Here is a 25,780-nt window from a genome sequence, read left to right as displayed (position 1 = left end):
ACATAGGGTGAGGCAAGCTGAAGCTGGAGATTCAGAATAGACATGGTAGGGAAGCGATATGGACCAAAACAGTACGTACTTGTAAAGAGATAATCACCATTTGGTCTTAAAACTAGAAGAATGGGGTTAAATATACAGAAGGTGAGGGCATGCCCAGTGAAAGGCCCAAGGTAAAAACTGTCAGATAGGATCTCATGGTATAGCTTACAGAGGCCTGTGAGCAATGGTCCTTTGGTGAAATTGGTGCAAGGAGGAGAACCCCACAAGCAGTATGAAGGTGCCTTCATTGGTGGCTCCAACATTTCACTTTTCCTCTGTCAATTGGAATCCAAACTGTTCCTAGCACAATAATGATTTCAATAATGATTTCTTTCTCCTAAGGGATTTTGTGGCAACTGTGGAATGCTAAGTACAAGGCTTCATGAGAGTTCCCATAACACACACCCATGTCGCAACCTACCCTGCAGGCTATTTCTTGATGTGATCTCAAGCACATGTACATAACGAGGCAAGAGAATCTTTTGACTGCATATTCAAACTGGTGTTATTTTTCAGGAATTTTTAATGGCTAATATTGCTGAATGAGGATAATTTGAGTTAAGATGAGACATTTTTGGGCAGGAATAGCAGGGAAATATTCATTAAAATGCATAGGAATTACTAAGGTTTTTCATAATCAAGCCTTGAGGAATACTTGGCCTTGGAATCAGGAGTTGCTCAGTGTCTATGCCCTAGGAAATTCTCCTGGAAAGGGCACCTCAGCTTATGCACTATACAGGGAGGTTATTAGCAGGGAGGCAAATTATGTTCACCATGATATCAGATGTCCCTTCTTGGAAATTCTATGGTTTCCTAGAGAGTTCTTGGCATCCTCTGTGATGTCACCAGGGTTGTAGTAACAACCAGTGCCCTACTTTTTGTCAGTCCCTGCCTGGCAGATACATAGGAAGACATGTTTTCCCATCTTCCCAAGAATTTTGGGAGAGTGAATGGCAATTTTCGACAGAGTAGTGTGAGGCAATCTGGCCTTTCATCAAAAAAAAAATAATGGACAAAAGAAACAAGTCTGGGGAATGTGGAGTAAGTTCTGTGAATTGTATTCTGAGCTTTCTGTCAGATGGAGTATAGGTTTAGGCTGATATTTCTAACAATGGGCCACAACAACTGGACCATCTGCAACGGAATTAAATTTCCATGAAGATCACAATTCCTGAGAGTCAAAGATTTCAGAACATTAGTTTTCCCATCCCCAAGGGAGGATATGGTAAGGCCAATGCTATTATTCTGTGAACTTCTGGCCTTTACTTTTAAAGAGCATATGTTACATATGTTATGTTACATTGATAAAATAACACCATCAGGAGACATTCGGGCTCCAACATTTCTGAATTTAGACAGGGCATCAATCTACCTCGCTCTCATTGCTTCTTTAAATACAGTAGATATCTGACTTTAGCTTGCCCTGTAAATTTTTAGAACATTAATAGTGTTCCAGCCTTAGGATTTCATTCAATGTTACAATACTTACCAAATATTCTGAAAACCCTAGCTTCCACCCTAGTCCTGCGTGCTATGGAGAAAGAAAATAACGAACCCCAATTGCACTTGAAGTTTACCCACCAACAAGAAGAGAGCCTGGTGAGGACCTTTTTTTTTTTTGGTTCTTTTTTTTTTTTTTTTTTTTTTTCGGAGCTGGGGACTGAACCCAGGGCCTTGCGCTTCCTAGGTAAGCGCTCTACCACTGAGCTAAATCCCCAGCCCCTGGTGAGGACCTTTTAAGTAACTATAAGCCACAGTCTCTACACAGCTTCCTCCACTTATTCAATTATTAGAATATTTTCATTAATGCTCACCTTATTTTTGGTGTACAAAGAATATGCACCATGTCAGTAAAGTATATGTATATGTATGTATGTATGTGTGTGTGTGTGTGTGTGTGTGTGTGTGTGTGTGTGTATGTTCCTGTCTATGTTTGAGCCTGTTCTTCCATGAACTCACTATAAAATTTTATAAAATGACTTAGAAGACTGTAGTGAAAACTGTCCAGGTTCATGCAAACATGCATTACTACTGTCCCATGGTACCTTGCAGATAACACTGATACTGTGGACTACTTTAATACAGCCTAAGTCCGGGCTCTGCATGGTACTCATTGACATTTTGACATCGGAACCACGACAGAAATCAGCAAAAGGTTCATTTATTACATGCTGTTGTTACTAAGGTGAGGCAAAGCCTTGCCCCATATAGAGACTGGTAGGATGTGATGGCAGTACATAAACTCGCTTTTCCCTGTCCTGTGTGTCTTTGCCTGCAGAGGTCTCTCCTGCAGGAAATACTTTCACATGCTTCTTTAAAAGCACCTGTTCCTTACATCTAGATCAGCTGTGAAAAGAGGCTTCTCCAAGTCAGTCTGAGTGCTCCCACTACCAACTCAGAGCTGCAACACCATAGGATCCTCCAGCCACAATGAAGGGTAGGTACCTTTGAGGAGTTAGACGAAAGTGCCCTTTCTCAGAAGTGACTTAGAACAGAAGGTTGAGAAGTGAGAGTCAACACCCAAGTGCTTCTTCCTGGAGAAAGCAACCAGATCTCCCTGTTAAACTGTGTAGTCTATCACAAGACCAGTTCTTTGCCTGCAGAAGATTTTTCTGGAGATTAGTTGCCCAGTCAGAATGGGGTTACATTCTTGATCCATGCTCACTCCCACAACAAAAGCTCCTCCCCTAGAAGTCCTTGAGTTGACCCAAGTCCTTTTAGGACCAACAGACTAGAGAGAACAGAGTGCATCCAAGGGAAGAGAAGAGGCCAGAATGATTATAACCTGGAGAAATCCCCCAAATCGGCCACCTAACAACTCTAGGGTTTGTGCATATTGTGGATTTCAGAATCTTAAGGTCAGATTTTTCTGATAACACCTGCTAGGTGAAGCTGAAGTCTACTGTAGGTGGGATTATCCGAGGCAGGGAGGGGATCTGGATCTTCAGGCCTGGCCAGCTTCTTCATTCTCCTGAAAGTAATTGTTGGTCAGCTCTAAATCTGAAGTGGGAGTTGGTTTTTCTCAACTCAAACAGATATTTCAATTCTCATACACTATGTGAGAGACACACATTTACCCACGGGGGATTTGCACTTACTTCTATACAAGTGACTGTGGGCCAAAAGAGGGAAACCATACCTGCCTTTAGCATTCTGCCTTTATCAGAGAACACAGGGACTAGCTTCCTGGACAGATATGTCCAAGCAGACAGACATTGTAAGGGGGAAAATTGAGGTAAGAAATGTCATGGGGCCAGTGATTTCAGATTGTACCTTTAGCCAGAAAATCTCTGTTGGCATTAAGGCAAGCAGCCTTGGGCCTGCTGACACTTGTCACTACTTCACGGTGTCTCTGCCTTTATGTCTGCTCCGGGTCCTCCTCATAGGAAGGCCTTTCTTTAAAAAAAAATTATATAAAGCAATGTTTCTCAGACTGTGAGGCACAACTTCACACACAGATTGCATATCAGATACCTTGCATATTATGACTTATAAGTACTGCAAACTTCATTAGGAAGTAGCAATGAAAAAATTTTATACTTGGGGTCACCACAGCATGAAGAGCTCTATTACAGAGTTGCAGCACTAGGAGTGTTGAGACCCACTGCCAGAGAAGCTGACACATGGGAACAGATTCCTCAGATGAGGAGAGGCACATGGCAAGGGATACTGTGTCCCACCCTAGGACCCAGAGGCAGGATCTATCCCAGGAGTCTGTGTGCTCATCTTGTCTTCAGTTCTCCCAGGTTCAAGAAGGCATTGATCATCTCAGGAGAGTCAGCTTGCACAGCCCACATCAGGCCCAAAGCTTCCCTTCACAGAGAAGGATGTGGGTGTAACTGACAGCCAGTGAGACTGAGGGATCTGATGATAATTGGCTCTGAGCTGTGATTTCTTCACCTGTTAACTGGAGGTGTTTCTGCTGAAGTGGGTTGTCGTGGACATGGACAGAACATACACACTGATCAGGGCCTCCCTAGCATGGTTGATTGTAGATTTTCTCTGGTGATCCAGTTAAAAGTAGAATCTCTAGCCACGGAGTGTTAGATGCTGGGCACCTTAAAGGTGGTGTAAACATACTGTGATTCTAATGCTACCTCGAATTTACACCCTAGGCTCTTGTTTTAAATTTAAAAAGACGAATCAAGTATAAACTGCCAATGTGAAATAATCATGGTCAGAATTGTTCTAATTCCTGTGAAGTTATTTAGTTTTTCTTTTTCTGCATCTATCTTGAAGGCATCTAGAGTAGCACTATTGAGATCATAAATCCTTCTATTAAGGTGCTACCCATCCATTCCCCTCTCCTTGAGGATTTCACAGGTAACTGAATAAAACCTGATTTCTTTTCAGATTGTTTCCAGCTGGTGTAATCTCTCTGTCCATGGACCTTGCCAAATGCTGCAGAGCCAATGTGCTGTTTCACAACACAAAATTCCAGACATTAATTTTACCAATGACGTTTCCAGACTTAGATGCTGACGTCAAGTAAAGCTCCCAACTGTCCTTCCTAATTCACTGACCTCCCAGAGAGGGGATTCTTGTTCCCTCTGAGCACTTTCTTAGTAATCCTTCAACTCTAAGACTTTCCATTGCCTTAGTTATCTTCATTTTCTGTCAAGTCGTGCCTCGATCTGCTCTGGACCTAACTGCACTTTTTACCTTTGCAATAAAGGTGTGTGGTAGGTGAACCATACAGTAATAAAGTCCATGTTTACAGGAAACAAACAGATCTTGCGTAAATGTCCTTGCCCTTGCAATGCTATACCAAACCATAGTTTTTCGTTAAATAATACATTCTTGGAGATCACAGTGTGATCAGATATTCTGTATCCTAACTTAATAAGTTAGAACATTAATAATGTTCTCTCTATTATACAAATCACATTCTCTGATGTGTATTCTGGTCTTTTTCTGTCATGTCTGATTGCATCATCATGGGACCCCAAGGAATATCAATCCTGGGCTTTTGAAATAGTTGCATATGTCCAACCAGGATCCAAAACCACCCAGAAGACTACGGATATTGACACACATAAATTGACCTCACTATTTTCATATAGTTTATGGCAAGAGGTCACCATTCCTGACCATGTCTCATTATCCAACAAGATAATAAATGGAAGCGTAGGGGTCAAGGAGGTCACCCCACAAAGCACAAAAAATCCATCTCAGATAAACATGTACGGTTTGTTGAATCCAAAATATCCATGAATTTCAGGACTCAATGTAAGTCCAAACCTAAGGATAATAGATATTGAAGAGAATTAAGAGTTCCAGCTCATAGGTTCAGTAAATATCTTCATCATCGCAGAATACTTCCGTAAGCTGAAGAAAGAAAAGGCCAAAACATTCAACAAGCCTACAGAACGCCAAATTAATTATACCAGAAAAATTCCTCCCTTCAAATAAAAATTAAACGCTAAATGCACAGATACAAGAAAGTACATTAAAAGGGGTAAGGTACAAATATCCAGTACCAAATTAATTCAGACCAATTTGAATTACACCAGACTTCTCAAGAGAGACTCTAAAAGCCAGAAAATCTTGGGCTGATGTAATGCAGACCCAAGCTCCTATACACTGAGTAATTCCCAATCGCTATAAATGGAGAAACCAGGATATTACATGACAAAATCAAATTTAAACTATATTTTTCTCTATAAAGCACACCAGAGGATAATAGGAAGAAAACTCCAAGACAATGAAGTAAATATTATCCAAGAAAATCCAAGAAATTAATCATCTCACAATAATTACAAAAAAGAGAAGTATACAAACATATTTTTACCAATAACCAAAAAAAGAAGAGAAAGCAGCAATCATTGGTTTTAAATATCTAACCAGACCCTCTCTCACCAATCTTCCTTGGTCCTAGGGAGTAAATAACTACGCAATGTGTATACAAGTATGGGTCTATTGTCCTAGGTACTGGGTAGAAGAGGATTGACTTATCTGGTATCAATGTGGTGGTAGCACCTTGACTCTGGTAGGAATGAGGCCCCACCAAATGGAGATCCTAGATGTGTGAGGTGGGAATGGATATGTGTAGTTCGGGGAAGGCTGTTATATAGAAAATGCTGAGAAGAAATATGATGATGAGGCTTGATGAGGGGAGTCTCGAAAGCGGGATAACATGTGAAATGTAAATTAATAAAATAACCAATTAATAAAAGATAGCCAAAAATGAAATAAAAAGTTAAAAGTTAAAAGAAAAATTAAACCAAAACAAAGCGAAAGAAAATCCTGTGGTGTATTGATAAAATTCAGCTTGTATTTTAATGCTAATTTGTAGAATGTAAGACTGTTTAACCCGCAGAAAAGTGACCCTTCTCCCATTAATTGTGATTATAAAGAAGCACAGCAGACAGATGGTGGAGGTGCGTTTTTGAGGGCTTTGCTAGAGAGGATCATGAGTGGGGAAGAAGGAAGAAGCTGCCAAGAAGAAAGGAAGAATGGATATGATGGAGAGGAGAGAGGAAGGAGGACAGCAGCCATGGGTTAAGACAGAGGAAAGCCTGGTCCTGAGGGCTGACCAAGTGGAACAAAGAGCAGCCAAGATGCTGCATAGTAAGTAGGAGTTCAGAGACATTGTTTGGAAATTAGACCTAATTCCATGCAGGACAGGCAGCTGCCCAGCTACTGTGCTGATTAAGGGATATTATAAATAAATTAAAAACTATGTATAACCAGTAAGCCAGCTCTATAGAGGATCCTAATAGGAATACTATAGTTTGCAGGGAAGGATAAAATACCAGAGGTCGCAGGAAATAAATTAACACCACTAGGACAGTCAATCAAATGAAATGGATGAAAAAGTCAAAAATTTTAAAAAATGACAAAATTAACACAGAGGTTTGAAAAATATTTACATATCACTAAACTCAATTCCCCAGTAAACAGACATATATTAAGCCAGAAACAGGATTACCATCCTGAGAGATATAGAAGGTATACTAGTGAAACCGAACTAAGAACCATGTCCCTATTCAGTTTGTCTATGTAGCTGACAGAATAGATTTCAAACTCATCCTGTCCAGAAGATGTAAGGAAATTCATTTCATACTTTGCAATGACAAAAAGATACTACAATTCTAAATATACACATATTAAACACAAGCTTCTCAAATTTAAAAATATACATTATCAGCAGCTCTCTGCTCCCAGACCCGGTGAGAGAGAGACCCCACCGCCTGGTCAGGTGGGCACTCCTGAGGCTGCAGAGCAGAAGAGACCACTAACACTGCTCACCCCTGCCCACATCCCTGGCCCAAGAGGAAACTGTATAAGGCCTCTGGGCTCCCGTGGGGGGGGGCCCAGGAGCGGCAGGACCCCTCTGCCTGAGACACCACCAGAACCAGAAGGAAACAGACCGGATAAACAGTTCTCTGCACCCAAATCCCGTGGGAGGGAGAGCTAAACCTTCAGAGAGGCAGACAAGCCTGGGAAACCAGAAGAGACTGCTCCCTGCACACAGATCTCGGACACCAGAGGAAAAAGCCAAAGACCATCTGGAACCCTGGTGCACTGAAGCTCCCGGAAGGGGCAGCACAGGTCTTCCTGGTTGCTGCCGCTGCAGAGAGCCCCTGGGCAGCACCCCACGAGCGAACTTGAGCCTCAGGAAGCAAGAAACTAATCGTCTTGGCAACAAAACAAAGAGAATGAAAGCACACAAACATAACCTCACATCCAAATATGAATATAAAGGGAAACAATAATCACTATTCCTTAATATCTCTCAATATCAATGGCCTCAACTCCCCAATAAAAAGACATAGATTAACAAACTGGATACGCAACGAGGACCCTGCATTCTGCTGCCTACAGGAAACACACCTCAGAGACAAAGACAGACACTACCTCAGAGTGAAAGGCTGGAAAACAACTTTCCAAGCAAATGGTCAGAAGAAGCAAGCTGGAGTAGCCATTCTAATATCAAATAAAATCAATTTCCAACTAAAAGTCATCAAAAAAGATAAGGAAGGACACTTCATATTCATCAAAGGAAAAATCCACCAAGATGAACTCTCAATCCTAAATATCTATGCCCCAAAACAAGGGCACCTACATACGTAAAAGAAACCTTACTAAAGGTCAAAATACACATTGCACCTCACACAATAATAGTGGGAGATTTCAACACCCCACTCTCATCAATGGACAGATCATGGAAACAGAAATTAAACAGAGATGTAGACAGACTAAGAGAAGTCATGAGCCAAATGGACTTAACGGATATTTATAGAACATTCTATCCTAAAGCAAAAGGATATACCTTCTTCTCAGCTCCTCATGGTACTTTCTCCAAAATTGACCATATAATTGGTCAAAAAACGGGCCTCAACAGGTACAGAAAGATAGAAATAATCCCATGCGTGCTATCGGACCACCACAGCCTAAAACTGGTCTTCAATAACAATAAGGGAAGAATGCCCACATATACGTGGAAATGGAACAATGCTCTACTCAATGATAACCTGGTCAAGGCAGAAATAAAGAAAGAAATTAAAAACTTTTTAGAATTTAATGAAAATGAAGGTACAACATACCCAAACTTATGGGACACCATGAAAGCTGTGCTAAGAGGAAAATTCATAGCGCTGAGTGCCTGCAGAAAGAAACAGGAAAGAGCATATGTCAGCAGCTTGACAGCACACCTAAAAGCTCTAGAACAAAAAGAAGCAAATACACCCAGGAGGAGTAGAAGGCAGGAAATAATCAAACTCAGAGCTGAAATCAACCAAGTAGAAACAAAAGGACCATAGAAAGAATCAACAGAACCAAAAGTTGGTTCTTTGAGAAAATCAACAAGATAGATAAGCCCTTAGCCAGACTAACGAGAGGACACAGAGAGTGCGTCCAAATTAACAAAATCAGAAATGAAAAGGGAGACATAACTACAGATTCGGAGGAAATTCAAAAAATCATCAGATCTTACTATAAAAACCTATATTCAACAAAATTTGAAAATCTTCAGGAAATGGACAATTTCCTAGACAGATACCAGGTATCGAAGTTAAATCAGGAACAGATAAACCAGTTAAACAACCCCATAACTCCTACGGAAATAGAAGCAGTCATTAAAGGTCTCCCAACCAAAAAGAGCCCAGGTCCAGACGGGTTTAGTGCAGAATTCTATCAAACCTTCATAGAAGACCTCATACCAATATTATCCAAACTATTCCACAAAATTGAAACAGATGGAGCCCTACCAAATTCCTTCTACGAAGCCACAATTACTCTTACACCTAAACCACACAAAGACACAACAAAGAAAGAGAACTTCAGACCAATTTCCCTTATGAGTATCGACGCAAAAATACTCAATAAAATTCTGGCAAACCGAATTCAAGAGCACATCAAAACAATCATCCACCATGATCAAGTAGGCTTCATCCCAGGCATGCAGGGATGGTTTAATATACGGAAAACCATCAACGTGATCCATTATATAAACAAACTGAAAGAACAGAACCACATGATCATTTCATTAGATGCTGAGAAAGCATTTGACAAAATTCAACACCCCTTCATGATAAAAGTCCTGGAAAGAATAGGAATTCAAGGCCCATACCTAAACATAGTAAAAGCCATATACAGCAAACCAGTTACTAACATTAAACTAAATGAAGAGAAACTTGAAGCAATCCCACTAAAATCAGGGACTAGACAAGGCTGCCCACTCTCTCCCTACTTATTCAATATAGTTCTTGAAGTTCTAGCCAGAGCAATCAGACAACAAAAGGAGATCAAAGGGATACAGATCGGAAAAGAAGAGGTCAAAATATCACTATTTGCAGATGACATGATAGTATATTTAAGTGATGCCAAAAGTTCCACCAGAGAACTACTAAAGCTGATAAACAACTTCAGCAAAGTGGCTGGGTATAAAATTAACTCAAATAAATCAGTTGCCTTCCTCTATGCAAAAGAGAAACAAGCCGAGAAAGAAATTAGGGAAACGACACCCTTCATAATAGACCCAAATAATATAAAGTACCTCGGTGTGACTTTAACCAAGCAAGTAAAAGATCTGTACAATAAGAACTTCAAGACACTGAGGAAAGAAATTGAAGAAGACCTCAGAAGATGGAAAGATCTCCCATGCTCATGGATTGGCAGGATTAATATAGTAAAAATGGCCATTTTACCAAAAGCAATCTACAGATTCAATGCAATCCCCATCAAAAAACCAATCCAATTCTTCAAAGAGTTAGACAGAACAATTTGCAAATTCATCTGGAATAACAAAAAACCCAGGATAGCTAAAGCTATCCTCAACAATAAAAGGACTTCAGGGGGAATCACTATCCCTGAATTCAAGCAGTATTACAGAGCAATAGTGATAAAAACTGCATGGTATTGGTACAGAGACAGACAGATAGACCAATGGAATAGAATTGAAAACCCAGAAATGAACCCACACACCTATGGTCACTTGATTTTTGACAAAGGAGCCAAAACCATCCAATGGAAAAAAGATAGCATTTTCAGCAAATGGTGCTGGTTCAACTGGAGGTCAACATGTAGAAGAATGCAGATCGATCCATGCTTATCACCCTGTACAAAGCTTAAGTCCAAGTGGATCAAGGACCTCCTCATCAAACCAGACACACTCAAAGTAATAGAAGAAAAACTAGGGAAGCATCTGGAACACATGGGCACTGGAAAAAATTTCCTGAACAAAACACCAATGGCTTATGCTCTAAGATCAAGAATCGACAAATGGGATCTCATAAAACTGCAAAGCTTCTGTAAGGCAAAGGACACGGTGGTTAGGACAAAACGGCAACCAACAGATTGGGAAAAGATCTTTACCAATCCTACAACATAGAGGCCTTATATCCAAAATATACAAAGAACTCAAGAAGTTAGACCGCAGGGAAACAAATAACCCTATTAAAAAATGGGGTTCAGAGCTAAACAAAGAATTCACAGCTGAGGAATGCCGAATGGCAGAGAAACACCTAAAGAAATGTTCAACATCTTTAGTCATAAGGGAAATGCAAATCAAAACAACCCTGAGATTTCACCTCACACCAGTGCGATTGGCTAAGATCAAAAACTCAGGTGACAGCAGATGCTGGCGAGGATGTGGAGAAAGAGGAACACTCCTCCATTGTTGGTGGGATTGCAGACTGGTAAAACCATTCTGGAAATCAGTCTGGAGGTTCCTCAGAAAATTGGACATTGAACTGCCTGAGGATCCAGCTATACCTCTCTTGGGCATATACCCAAAAGATGCCTCAACATATAAAAGAGATACGTGCTCCACTATGTTCATAGCAGCCTTATTTATAATAGCCAGGAAATGGAAAGAACCCAGATGCCCTTCAACAGAGGAATGGATACAGAAAATGTGGTACATCTACACAATGGAATATTACTCAGCTATCAAAAACAACGAGTTTATGAAATTCGTAGGCAAATGGTTGGAACTGGAAAATATCATCCTGAGTGAGCTAACCCAATCACAGAAAGACATACATTGTATGCACTCATTGATAAGTGGCTATTAGACCAAATGCTTGAATTACCCTAGATCTCTAGAACAAAGGAAACTCAAGACGGATGATCAAAATGTGAATGCTTCACTCCTTCTTTAAATGAGGAAAAAGAATACCCTTGGCAGGGAAGGGAGAGGCAAAGATTAAAACAGAGACTGAAGGAACACCCATTCAGAGCCTGCCCCACAGGTGGCCCATACATATACAGCCACCCAATTAGACAAGATGGATGAAGCAAAGAAGTGCAGGCTGACAGGAACCGGATGTAGATTTCTCCTGAGAGACACAGCCAGAATACAGCAAATACAGAGGCGAATGCCAGCAGCAAACCACGGAACTGAGAATAGGTCCCCTATTGAAGGAATCAGAGAAAGAACTGGAAGAGCTTGAAGGGGCTCGAGACCCCAAAAGTACAACAATGCCAAGCAACCAGAGCTTCCAGGGATTAAGCCACTACCTAAAGACTATACATGGACTCACCCTGGACCCTGACCCCATAGGTAGCAATGAATATCCTAGTAAGAGCACCAGTGGAAGGAGAAGCCCTGGGTCCTGCTAAGACTGAATCCCCAGTGAACTAGTCTATGGGGGGAGGGCGGCAATGGGGGGAGGGTTGGGAGGGGAACACCCATAAGGAAGGGGAGGGGGGAGGGGGATGTTTGCCCGGAAACCGGGAAAGGGAATAACACTCGAAATGTATATAAGAAATACTCAAGTTAATAAAAAAAAAAGTGTGAACAATAAAAAAAATATATATACATTATCAGATACATATGAAACAACAGATTAGTTATAATAGTGGTTGTGATTTGTTTAAATTGTCTATTCAGACCACCTAACAGATCACATGCAAATAAACAAAACAGGAGGAGCAGAATTAAGGTACATCGTCAGGCAAATGAACCTAACAAACTACATTGAAGTATACATATACTTTCTATCAGCCTGTGGACCTTTCTCGAAAATTGACCACATATAAGGATGCAAAACAAACCTCAGGAAATATAATAAAGTTGAAGTAATGTCATGCATTCTATCTGAGCACAAAGGAATCAAAGTGGTATCACACAATTAAAAGTACAGAAAATACACACACTCATGGAAAGTAAGTAACATAAACAATACAACAACTGAAAGGGTCAGGGGAGAAATAAATAAGGAAAATTTAAAATAGGTCTAATCTCTTTGTCTACTATGAGAAGGAGAGAATTTGGAGTGTGTGCTCTTGGGATTATGCCTTGAAGTGGCTCACCACATTCCCAATTTCCCTTGGCAATGATAAGATATATGATTCGGCATTACACATTGGAAGTGTGTAATTTGCCTTTTGATTTCATAGGGGGGAAATAATTATGGGACTGCCTGGAGTTTTATGAAGTTCTTTGGCTGAACTGTGTAGACTGTGAAACACTACAAGGATTTTTGAAGGATGTGGGAAATGCATTTTTATTTTGATATGTTTAAAATCCTATGGATAATTGTGAGTAGGATATGGTGAATTGAATGATAATGGCCCACATAAACTCACATGTATGAATGTTTGTTTCTTGTGAGAGGAAATGTGCAGGAAGAATTATAAGATATGTATTGGTTGGAGGAGTATTATGGGATTGGGCTTGGAGGTTTCCAAATTCAATACCATTTATACTTAACGCTCACTTTCTCTGTCTCCAACTTGCAGATAAGATGTAAGCTCTCAGCTAGTTCTCTAGAAACATGGTGACCTACCTGCTGCCATGTACCTCAGCATAATAGTCATAACTCAGAATCCTTGAAACTGTAAGCAACAATATACTCTTTCTTCTATAAGTTCCCTTGGTCATGGTGTCTCTTCACAGCCTATAAAACAAAGATTGGAAGGAATACTTAAGTGAAAAATTTCTCAATAAAATACAGGCAAATAAAATTCAGACGTATAACAAACATATCAGGTACCATGATCAAGATGGCTTGACTACAGAGGGGCAAGAATATTTCAACAAATACAAATGAATAAACAATACACCACATGAAACCAAGAACAAGAAACACATGATCATTGACTAGAGGCAGACAATTTCTTTGGCAAAATCTCACAGTGATACATGAAACAGTCCTGGTGGGGCTGGAGAGATGGCTCAGTGGTTAAGAGCACTGGTTGCTCGTCCAGAGGTCCTGAGTTCAAATCCCAGCAACCACATGGTGGCTCACAACCATCTGTAATGAGATCTGATGCCCTCTTCTGGTGTGTCTGAAGACAGCTACAGTGTACTGATATATAATAAATAAATAAAATCTTTAAAAAAAAAAAGAAAGCAAGAACAAGAAAAACATGAACATTGACTAGAGGCAGACAATTTCTTTGGCAAAATCTCACAGTGATACATGAAACAGTCCTGGTGAATCTGGGATATGGAGAAGATATACCTTAACAATATAATGGCAATATACAAGGCCAACAGCATCCTGACTGGAGAATATCTTAATGCATTTCCCTAAGATAAGTAATAAGTCACAGGTGTTCAATCTTTTCATCTAATCCAAGTAGTATGTGAAGTCTTATCCAAAACAGAATATAGAAAGATGGAAAGGCCATGTCCATATGAAGGAAAGCAGTCAGAATTTTCTGATTTGCAGGTGATATGATCCATATATAAACAGCACGATGTTTCCACTAGAAAACTCCTACAGCTCATAGACCCACTCACTAAAATCACTTTAAAGTCAATAAAATTCCTGTATACCAACAATAAATATCAACAAACATACCAAGAAAAGAAACCCATTCAGACTAGCCTTAAAAATTTTGTAATAAATCTAAGGAACTTAAGACTTGCTACGAAGAACACATTAAGAAAAATAAGAAAAAACTGAAGAAAGCAGAAAATGAAGACACCTCTCGTTTTCATGTATCAATGTGACTGATATTTTTTATCGAATTCCTACCAGAATCATCTACAATCCATCCCGTCCTAATTTTGATGCAGGGCTTCATGGGAATGAAAAAAAGATCTCAACCAATGAAAGCAAAAATGAAGGGCAGTCAGACACTGCCAAATAGTAAGACAGTAAAACACTGCAGGACGCATCATCTTTAATAATTTCAAGTTCATTTTGGGGAATAGTAAAAAAAAAAACCCAGCCTGTTGATACAATGAGAACAAACACAATGTCTAAAGGAAGATAATAAAGGATGCAGATATTGGTGTATGTTCTCATCAGCATCTCGGTTTTGACAAAGAGGCCAAAGTAACAAACAAAAGAAAACAAAAAACCCACAACCACCACCTCCACACATAAGGTGCAGTTTTCAACTAGTTGGTTGCAACTACTTCCTGGGGCAATCACATAGGAGACATACTTTATACAGGATATTTACATTACCATTCAAAAGAGTAGTAACCTTACATTTATGACTTAACAATGAAATAATTTTGTAGTTGGGGGTTGGCTACCACACCGTGAAACACTGTATTCCTTGACATGCTTTTGGTCATGGTATTTTTTTGAAGTAACAGAAATGTGACCGATATATAAACTGGTACCAGAGGGAGTGGACTTGTTTTTGTGAGGAATACTTGTTTTTTGGAGGAGGGTGGAATACTTTGGATTGGGAAAACTTTTGAAAAATGTAAGCATATCATAACAGTCCATTTTAGTTTGCTACACGGGAGACATAAGAATTGTGAGTAGTGTTCAAAATAGAGCCTCTCTAATGAGACTTCAAAGGATTGCAGGAACTCTATTCGTGACTGGTTTAGAAGCTATTAACATTATTTTAGCAAACGATCTGTCTCATTTCTGCCTGTATACTAAGAAGATACCTGAAGCTAAATAAAAAAGTCACTGAACAATTGTTTTGAGCAAACTTCAAGAGGTAGATATTGTGTGACCTTCCTCAAATTGAATGAATGTGTGTTTGTATTTTCAATTGTTAATGTAGCCAGGACTTCAGTTAATCCCTCCACATTCAGGACTTGGAAGCATATGAAACTGCAAGATCTCACAGGATTTGGAAAATATCCCAATTATTGTAAGGTCCCCAAAACTTGTTGTCACCCCACACTCATAGGGATACAACTTTAGAGAACATGACACCCTCATTCTCAAAAGAAGGATGGGTAGCTGATTATTTGTCTGCAGTGGGTCATAGATTTTTATTGTCATTTAGTGGGTTGGTTGCAAGTTTTTACTGGTCATGGTCAGTGAAAAGGGTAAAGGATAAAGGAATCAGGGATGTCTTACTTATTTTCTCTTTCCCTCCTCAACCCTTTTCTCTCCTATCTAGAAGTTTTGGGAAGCAGGATAAAGGGGCTAAAATGATAAAAAAGCATAGATTATTCAATTTCTTTTTGTACTAGAAAGCAACACCAAGTCTCAAATATTTCAGGATGTCATGGATTTCGAATTTAAATTGTATTTGCATAAATGATAGATATCTTGTTTCAGATATAAGTATATGCATCTTATTCACAATGTGGTGTATAATTCTAATTGTATAAAATTACTACTGTACACTGCCATGGATAATTAAGGAATGCAAATAGTACTATCCAACTATAAATAATCAGTGTTCTAGTGATGTTAGGTAGTAGTTCAGTTGGTACAGAAATGAGCTTTATTTAGCTTTTTTTAAATGTATTCAAAGGTACAGAGAAAGTAAATCCCTTGAAAAAAAGCCACGTTTGTCCACTGATATAGACTTTACATAAAAAGGTGGTGCTCAAATCCTTTAGAGATCTGAAGAATCTGCCATTTCTGATGTCCAAATAGTTAAACGCTTTTCACAGTGGGAGAGACCTCAACTCCTGGCAGTGTCCCAGGTCTGTCTGAAGAAGATGATGGGAACTAAAGAACACTAACTGGAGTTCCCTTTAATGTGGCAAAGTGGCCATGGGGTGAAATACCATCCGCTTACCTCCACTGCTGCCAGAAAGTTGTCCAGACTGTGGAGAAGTGGATGATGGGGAAGTCAATTGTCCCAGGCTTTGGAGAAAAAAAAGAGGATAGTCCTTCAAGTGACCTACTTCAAAGGATTGTTGTCAGAGCCGTTGACCCGTTCAACTGAGGGTGGATGCCACAATGACATGGAAAAATTTGCTGACTGTCTGTCTGGTAGCCAACAATTTCTGTCATTTCTTTAGAATTGGAAGCTATTTTCTCTGAATTTCCTGTTTCTTCAGGCAACATTTCTCCTTCTCAGGTCTCAGATGGAGATGATTAGATAGTTTACTCTTAACCTTTTCTTGTCATGAGACTCAGAAAAGAAAATGAGGTCACCATCACACAGGAATGTAACAACTAGGAACCTGACAGGACCAGGGGGGACATGGGAGGTCCAGAATGAGGGGCTCGACAGACAACCCACTAGAGCATCAAAATGCCCGACACAACCGCTCTGGCACCATAAATCCTGAGCCCCGACAGGGATGACAACAGAGTGTGCATGGCCTGACTGCTCCCCTGGACTTTTCAAAGCTTGTATCACCCCCGAGCACTTCTGCTTGAGCAGAAAGGCAGATGCCCAGAAGCTGCTGCTGTAGTAGGAGGCAGTTATGGCAGTTGGAGGTTGAGGTGGAGGCAGAGGAGGGATGAGAGAAGAGGGAGGAGTTTCCCTGGAAGGACCAGAACAGACAACATTCTGACTACTCCAGAACCCCACCCAAACCCAGCCCAGGCCACAAATGCAGAGTCTACTGACGAACATTTCCATGCTAAGCATTCATTTCTTCATCCCCACTGCTCTCATTTCAGTTTTTTTAAACTCCTTTTTTGTTCTCTGTGAATTTCGCATCATGCAGCTCAACTCCGTTGACATCCACCATCACCTCATATCTGAAGTCCACCCTTGCATCCTTCTCCATATCAGAGAAAAAATAATCTACTTGTGGGTGTTGAAAAAAGAAAAAAAATGGCAATATGTCCACAAAAGAGGTGTAAAATTATAAAGATGAAAGACATAAACCCTTAAATTATTTAAAATTAACAAAATTGTTTTTCATTTCAGGAGAGTTTTTATGGCTAATAAGTGCAAGCTATGATAAATAGAGAATAAAAAAGCTTAAAAAGGGAGAGAAAATGATTCAGGTACAAAATTTTACACTAATATAATTTAGTTCATGAAGTACCTTCTCCAATTTGGCCAAATACAAATGGACTAAATGTTGTGACAGTCATTCTTATCTGATGCATCCTATAAATTTTCTAATTTTATCTAGCTGATCAGTGTTAAAGATAAAGTTTTTTTTTTTTTTTTGGTGTAAAAGGGGAAATGAGGAGGTGAGCTCCCTTTGTACTAAGGTGTGTCAACTTTCAATTGTTAGTTCTTTACTGGCAGAGAGATAAGTGCTGGCAGGATTACTGTCTTGTCATTTCTACGGTCCATCATCAAGTTTGCTATTTTGTAGATGTTTGTCCTTCTCACCAGCTCAAAACAAACTGAGAGATCTCTTAGGTGTTGTCTAACTGCCGATTGGACATAATAAAGATCTGAAGGCCAAGATATGCTGCAGAAAGTATGTGGGCAGAACTCCAGGCTTACAGAGGAACATAGGGTGAGGAAAGCTGAAGCTGGAGCTTCAGAATAGACATGGTAGGGAAGTGATATGGACCAAAACAGGACATAGGGGGTAAGAGATAATCACCGGTTGGGTCTCAAAACTAGAAGAATGGGGTTAAATTTAGAGAAGATAGTGCATGCCCTGTGAAAGGCCTAAGACACAAACTGTCAGACAGAATCTCATGGTAGAGCTTACAGAGGCCTGTGAGCAATGCTCCTTTGGTGACATTAGTAAAAAGAGGAGAACCCCCAAGCAGCATGAGGGTGCCTCCATTGGTGGCTCCTACATTTCACTTTCCTTTGGCAATTGGACTCCACACTTTTCCCAAAAACATAATGATTTCAACTCTTTCTCCTAAGGAATTTTGTGGCAACTGTCTAATGCTAAGCAAAGGACAAGGCTTCATGAGTGTTCCCATAACACACAGCCATGTTGCAACCTAACCTACAGGCTATTTCTTGATGTGATTTCAAGCACGTGTACATAAGGAGACAGGAGAACCTTCTGACTGCTTATTCAAACTGGTATTATTTCTCAGGAATTTTTAATGGCTGATATTGATGAGTAAGGATAATTTGACTTAAGATGAGATATTTTTGGGCAGGATTTAGAGGGAAAAATTCATTAAAGTACATAGGAATTACTCAGGTTTTTATAATCAAGCCTTGACGAAAATTTGGTCTTGCAAGCAGGAGTTGCTCAGTGGCTATGCCCTGGGAAGGTCTCCAGGAAAGGGCACCTCAGCTTATGCACTGTACAGGGAGATTATTAACAGGGAGGCAATGTCTGTTCACCATGACATCAGGGACCTTCTTGGACATTCTATTGTGTCCTAGAGAGTTCTTGGCATCCTCTGTGATGTCACCAGTGTTGTAGTAACCACCAGTGCCCTACGTTTTCTCAGTCCCTGCCTGGCAGATACACAGGAAGACATGTTTTCCCGGCTTCGCAAGAATTTTGGGAGAGTGAACGCCGATTTTGGACAGACTGGAGTGAGGGAATCTCGCCTTTCACCAAAAATAAAAGATGGACAACGAAAGCTGGCCTGGGGAATGCTGAGTAAGTTCTGTGAATTGTATGCTGCGCTTTCTGTCAGAGGGAGAATAGGCTTATGCTGACCTGTCTAGCAATAGGCCAGAACAACTGGAGTATCTGCAAAGGAATTGAATTTCCATGAAGATCACAATTCCTAAAAGTCAAGGATTTCAGAACATTAGTTTGCCCATCCCCAAAGGGAGGATACGATAAGGCCAATGCTATTATTCTGTGAACTTCTGGCCTTCACTTTTAACGTGCATATGATACGTTACATTGATATAATAACACGATCAGGAGACACTGAGTGTCCCACTTTATTGAATTTAGACAGGGCATCAATCTACTATACTCTCATTGCTTCTTTAAATAAAGTAGATCTCTGTCTTTAGTATCAGGGAGAGAATTATGCTTCTGGCTTTATGTTCTTAGAACTCCTCTGACTTTTTCTAATTGGCAGAGATGGGACATCCTTAGCATTATAAATTAGAGTTTGTGTGTTACAAACAGTTTTTTACAGTACAAAAACTATTTGTAGCAGGTAGACCAAGATTCAGCCTGTAACCAATTGGCACTTCTGTGGCATTTGGTGTTTCAGTTAGGGGAATTGATAGTCCGTTGACCATGAAATCCCCCGCAATGCTTTTAAATTCCAAATGGTGTGGCCTAGAGTATCAGTGCAGGACATCTGAGTATCTCCAATCACTCAAGTCTTTTGGAGGTTGAATTTATCATCTGACTTCTGAAAGTACAGCGGTGAGGGTCCTGAAAGAAAGTTGTACCCTGTTAAGTTGATAACAATCCCGTAGAAGCCATCTCTGTGGTACATGGAGCATGGGTCAGCAGGCATAGGGAACACCTGGCATCTGACATCTCTTGGTCTCTATAGAGGGCTGGGAGAGTTGACTTCCACTGAGGAGGTCTCTTAGGCAACAACAAACTCTTTGTGGTGACACTGTGTTGTACACATGCTCTCCTCCTGTTTGGGGCTTGCCATGGTCTATGCACACTCATCAGTTTCCCCAAAAATGTTCACTTGTGTTCTTCTACCTACAGAGGATGGGGGACTGACATCATCCCCTGGCCCTGTGGTAATCAACAAGGAGGACAACACGGAGAACACAGAAGAACAGAGACTGATTAGACAGCTGCAGTCAGCTACTGAGGAGAGAAATGAGCTAAGAGATCTCCTGACTTACGTGACAGAGAGATACAGGAACAATAGGTATGCATTGCTCCAAACTGCCTTGTGTCACTCATGGACCTGCAATGTCACCTCCATCGTATTCTATTAAGGTGTTGGGTCTAGAAAGCTGTGCCTCCCAAAATACTCGTCCTAAACCTCATTTCTGATATAGAGGAGATCAGAACCTGACCCTTGGTCAGGAGTGAGATGGGAAATGGTCTCATCTGCTGCCTCCAGCTGAAAATCTGAACTTGTGGCCTTAGTGAGGATTCAGGGATAACGTTCCTGGAGCATGAGTTCCCAGTGTGCATTTGGAAAGCCCTTGACAGGTGGTAGCTTTGCAAGGTTCTAGGTGCTGTGAGTTTGGGTGTGTGCTAGGAAGGTGACTGAGTGAGGACTCTTGTTGCAGTAGCCTGAGGTGACAGATCCCAAATTGTTTATCTCAATGTTTGACTAGATGGCCAGAGACACAGGGCTTTTCCTTCTTTTTTGTTTACCTCTGAGCCAATAATGTGACATGCGTTTTTTCTGATTCTGATTGTGTTCTCCGTTTGCATATTTCGCTCCCTTTTTCATTCTCTTACTGTTTACTTTTCTTTTCCTGTGTGTGTGTCCCAGTTTCTGTGTCTCTGTGTGTACACACCTACATGCATATGCGCAATTTTTATATGTTTATATTTCCCCCCCACACTTGGAATCTAGGGGTCTATGTTTTTTCCTGAGTATATTCATGTATAACAATTTCATGGTGATGTGAGTGCTTTGTTTTGGGAGTCCCTCTTTCAACTGCAAACTTCTTTGCCAATGTGGTCACATTTGTCTGTATATTTGTGCCATTTGGGCAGATTATACTTTTGTGGCGATTTATGGTCTCAACTCCATAATTGTGTGAATTGTGTGTCTCTACAATATTAATTATTCAGGATGTAGAATTCCTGTTGTCAAAACAGAAAAATTGAAATCACAGTTTTCTAGATCTTGGATGTGGGAGAGCTGTGGCCTAGGCCCTTGTTAGCATAAGTAGCTTGACTGCAGATCCAGCCCTTCTGAGTGAAGAAAGGGAACCTGGGAACCCTTTATCTCGATGCGGAGCTTATGGGGTCCTGGGCCCAGAATAACAGGTTTCTGAAGCTGAAGAAGCTCCCAATATGTAGAACTCAGAAATTGTCCTCCCAGGACTGGGGTACTAGAAGACCCAGCCTGAGTTCATATATCCCTAAACACAGATGTTCATTGGGTTTTACTCTCCTAGGGCCAGCCGCTACATCAGGTCAAATCCATTTTATGAAAAATTGAAGATAAAGGAGAGGGAGGTCATGTCATTACTGCACAACTTAGAGATGAGGAACATCGAGCATTGTGAGAAATTTCAGGAGCTCCAGAAGGAGATTAACTTCTATCGGTGAGCACTGGTCAGAGAGGCCATTAACTGTGCTTTGCCCACACCTGCCTTCCTTTGTTCTGATTGGAGGTCTGCAGCTCTGTTCCATGTCTTGTGCTCTTTAAACATCACTGTGTCCTGGGTCTTTTGGACTCAGTTTTTAGGTCCACAGGAGACTGTTACTCATACCCAGAGTGTCTAGAGATCTTCAGAAGGCTCTAGGTAGACCAGTACTGATTCAGCTCACCAAATGGCTAATAGGCTGAACTGGGCCTCTGGGGTCACACCAGGTTTAACAAAACTCAATGTGTGGACCAACTGCATAACATGACCTTCCCTTAATTCTACTGACCTCCTTTGAGGGTATTTGCCCACTATTTATTAATGTTGCCCCCATGCATTTTCTTTCCATGGATAGATGTAGATCCCCTGTTGTTTTGGAGAGACATGGTACTTGGGTACTTATTGGTACTTGGGTCACTGAATCAATTTATTCTTCCCTGAATTGGCTGCTTGATGTTTGTTCAGCAGCCTTGTGTGCATAGAGAGGTAGTATATGAAGTTTTCACTGGTATCTAGGTCCAGGGCAAGTTTGTGGGACTTGGGAGTAGAAATGGGAGGAAGAAGCTGCAGGATCTAACTATGCAGAGTGTGCTTCCAGCTACCTGCCCAGCCGGATCCATATGGACAAGATATGTGTGCAGAAGAAGTTGTTCCCATTCAAGAAGGCGAGCAAAGCAGAACATCTGGATTGTGCACCGCTGGTACAGAAATACTTGATTGACTTGCACAAGAATGATAAGGATGAACAGGATAAGAAGAGCAACCTCCAGACCCAGCAACATCTGGTAGGGGCAAGCAGCTGTGTCAGCTTAACAACATCTCATTCCATTTGCTAATTTCATACCTGTTTGCTTTCCCCTACCACCTTACTAATTTACACTCCCAACAAGCCAACCACCTCATGCAATTGAACTGTTCATTGCTCTGTCTATGCACAAGTATTCACGGAAGTCCAGCACTTTTCAGAAACTGAATGGTTAACAAGTATGCTTTGCTGCTCTTTTTGAAGCTGCAGTCTAGAAATGGTGACAGACAATTGATATCATAATATTTCCTGTCCCAGTGATAGAATGGATGCTATGTAGCACTTTGAACAAGTTTTGGTCCTGTGATAAATGACATTTTTTGGTCATGTGACCTCCAAGTTGGGAAGCACCTTTCTGTGATAATTACCACGTGCAAATGGCAAATTAATCCTTGTCATTGTCTTTAATCTTGGTGACACATGGCCTTCACATTTCTTCCTGTAACCCAATGAGGTCTCTTCCCATTGCCCTGTTCTTGGTTTGCACTGGTTTAAGTCTGAGTCCCAGATGGGCAGCCCACATTACTGTCAGGGTTGCTGTAGACTTTGCCCTGCCCACAGACACACCAGCAATGTTATCAGATAACACATCAATGGTGACGTCCAATAGAGCTGAGGTGGTACAAGGCAGAAACCTGACAGCTGGCATGCAGGTCTCCAACAAATCAGTGTCTGAATAACTGCCTTCCTCTCCCTGGTCTCAGAAAGTGCAAGAGAGCGGGAATGGGACACAGCAGGAAGGGAGCATCCTGAAGAATGGGTTGCTTTCTCAGGAGTCCCCTGCTGACTACCATCCTGAATAGTAACAACATATTTTGGATGAATAATATCCCTCACAGTTAATTTATTAACTGCTAAGAAACCCTAAATTTATCTTTCACTAAGCCAGCCTGACTGATTGAGGTCTTACTCCCTTTCTTTTCAGGATAACACCACTTGAGAGAAGACTTGGGGACTGCAATGCCATTTTGCCTGCTAGAGGAGAAACAGCAATATAACTGTGCTTCAAAATGTTCACTAAGAATATGCTGTTTAGAAATATTTTTTATGATTTTAAATGAAGTTTTCTTTTTGTTATTTCATAGTTATATGTTCTTGTTAATATTTTTCATGTTTGAAAATACTTTTAAATATTTATATTAATATTCATTTTAATCCTTTTTTGTTTTAAATTGCATTCCTTATGAATTAAATTTGATTTGTAAGTCTTGACTCTTGAAACCATCTTGCTTATTCAAGTGTTCTGTCCCCTCCTGTGCTCTTAAAACTGACGGCTAGAGATGGATTCTGCATGGTCCAGAGTTTCTGGCCTAAACAGTGAATTCAAAGTCACCAAGGGGTACTAAGTGTGATAGCGTATATTGGCTGGATAATGTGTTCTTTTCTTGGATGCACATTTTATGATGTGATCACTGCCATTCTTTATCCATGCGGTCATGTGTTCTGCTAATCTTAGTATATAATAGTCTACAACACACATTCATCATTGATCCTGTGTACCACATATTGACTAATAAACACTCATAGTTGTAGAGCTGCAGAAAAATTGACAATGATTCCAAAGAAATATAGAAGTAATCATAATGGAGAACCATGTGCTTCATGCTTTCTTGTAGTACGCGGTCAATATATCCACACAGATAATGACCTTCAAAATCATCTTGGGAAATAGGTTTTGATAAATGCTGTTGTCCTAGACCATACATATGCTGTGTTGTTATTGTTGCGGATTAGGCATAGAATGCTCATTTATGTCAATGGGTCTTTTTCTCTACTGAATGTCTGTGGCTTGTCCTGGGTGAAATTCCCTCATAGTCCAAAAGAAGAAATCACATCCCCTGTTGTAGATGATTGTTAGGAACCATGTGCTTCTTCTGAGAGAGCAGCAGATGCTCTAACCTGTGAGGCAAGACCACAGCTCCTACAGGATGCTTTTGTATTTTGAGAGCATGTGCTCTCTTAGGTGGACAAGGTCACCTCCAATTAAATAGAAAGATCTCAGGAAATGTGTATTCAAATTTACCTTACTGAGCTGTGCAGGCTCAATGTGTTAGGCTACCAGGAATCCATACAGGGCCCTCTGTCATTCTGGATTCAGGATGTTCCTCCAGCATCACTTAGTTTCCATATTAGAGCAGATCCTTCACCTAGTATCAGTGATGACCATATCTACTATGCACATTTATAAATACAGAATGGGGACTATCTTCCTGCAGGCCAGCTGCACATAATGAATTCTTTTGATAGACAGCAAGAAAATTATCTTAATCTAAGCAGTTTAGGGAGGAACCTAAGAGCAAAAATAGTGAATGCAGCCTACAGCTGTGAGCACATGTTTCATTTGGATAGCAAGCCTGTGCAAACCCAGAACCTAGGTGGGCCAGTAAAAGCTGCCTTTTTTCCATGACAAATCTAGGTCCCTGTTGTAACAAGTATTTTTTCCAGGTGACTGATTTCCAATTTATGGAATTGAACTGATTTACTCAGAGTCTGAGTTACTCAAAACGTAAAAATACAGAGGTAATAATCCAGAATGTCCACAAACAGTTGCTGTCACACCAGGGCTTTAAAGCTCAGCAGTTACAGAAGCAATGTAGTGTTTGTTTATTCTCAAACATAGGTCCTCTAGTCATTCATTATGAGCTAACCATGCCACAGAAAGAGTCATCTGTATCAAAACAGAAGCTAGTGGTAACTAGATATCCACCACACTATAACATTGTTACTGTATTTGAGGTCTTCAGTTATTATGTAAGGACCTGGAAGAACCTGGGTCTTGCTACACATACTCATAATTTATAAGACTTCAAGACAATATGGGCTTTGTCCTTTTAATGCTACCATTGGCATACCTTGGATAAATTCAACTGACTTCTGTAACAGGAAACAAAATTTCATGTCATCCCTTTCTGAACAAACTGTCCTTAGTGTAAAGTGTAATCTCAGGGGCCTTCCATTCTCTCTGTGATTCCCAAACATTTCAAGTCTTCAGACATTTCTGTCATTGTCCAGTACATGTCTTGAGATGTCCACATTGTCAGCTAGGTGTCTTCATCAGCTTGGCCTGTAATTTTCTAGAACATTAATAGTGTTCCAGCCTTAGGATTCAGTGTTACAGTACTTGCCAACCTGCTGAAAACCCTACTTTCCACCCTAGTCCTGTGTGCTATGGCAAAAGAAAATAACGAAACCCAATAGCACTTGAAGGTTAACCTCCAACAAAAG

The 25,780-nt window shown here is 40.5% G+C and overlaps 1 protein-coding gene and 1 long non-coding RNA gene across 3 annotated transcripts; both read left to right on the top strand.

Annotated features, from left to right (window-relative positions):
* Positions 1-892: 892 nt before the first annotated feature.
* On the top strand, positions 893-4,770 carry LOC148004071 (uncharacterized). 2 transcript variants are annotated; one of them, XR_015627175.1, is made up of 4 exons: positions 893-1,080; positions 1,550-1,638; positions 2,381-2,476; positions 4,393-4,770. It is a non-coding gene; the product is annotated as an uncharacterized LOC148004071 (long non-coding RNA). The 2 variants fall into 2 exon arrangements; XR_015627176.1 differs by having other exon boundaries at positions 919-1,080; positions 2,318-2,476; positions 4,393-4,765.
* A 14,225-nt stretch (positions 4,771-18,995) lies between these two features.
* Positions 18,996-23,762, top strand: LOC148004070 (disks large homolog 5-like). The gene is made up of 5 exons (XM_087564052.1): positions 18,996-19,144; positions 20,177-20,345; positions 21,559-21,708; positions 22,349-22,535; positions 23,481-23,762. The coding sequence occupies exons 1-5, from the start codon at positions 19,018-19,020 to the stop codon at positions 23,493-23,495; spliced, it is 648 nt and encodes a 215-aa protein (XP_087420178.1). The 5' UTR covers positions 18,996-19,017; the 3' UTR covers positions 23,496-23,762.
* Positions 23,763-25,780: the final 2,018 nt, after the last annotated feature.

This window comes from Rattus norvegicus, chromosome 8 (genome assembly GCF_021556685.1).
Source record: "Rattus norvegicus strain SHRSP/BbbUtx chromosome 8, alternate assembly SHRSP_T2T, whole genome shotgun sequence".
NCBI lineage: Eukaryota > Metazoa > Chordata > Mammalia > Rodentia > Muridae > Rattus > Rattus norvegicus.
Note: the sequence above shows the minus strand (reverse complement) of the source record. Positions and strands in the feature narration are given on the sequence as shown.

Bases quoted from the DNA above. Each gene is read 5' to 3' on its own strand.
- LOC148004070 (XM_087564052.1), top strand. From the start codon at position 19,018: ATGTTTTCCCGGCTTCGCAAGAATTTTGGGAGAGTGAACGCCGATTTT. The intron at 19,145-20,176 runs GTAAGTTCTGTG...TTCTACCTACAG, and splicing joins GCTGGCCTGGGGAATGCTGA to AGGATGGGGGACTGACATCA. The intron at 20,346-21,558 runs GTATGCATTGCT...TTACTCTCCTAG, and splicing joins GAGAGATACAGGAACAATAG to GGCCAGCCGCTACATCAGGT.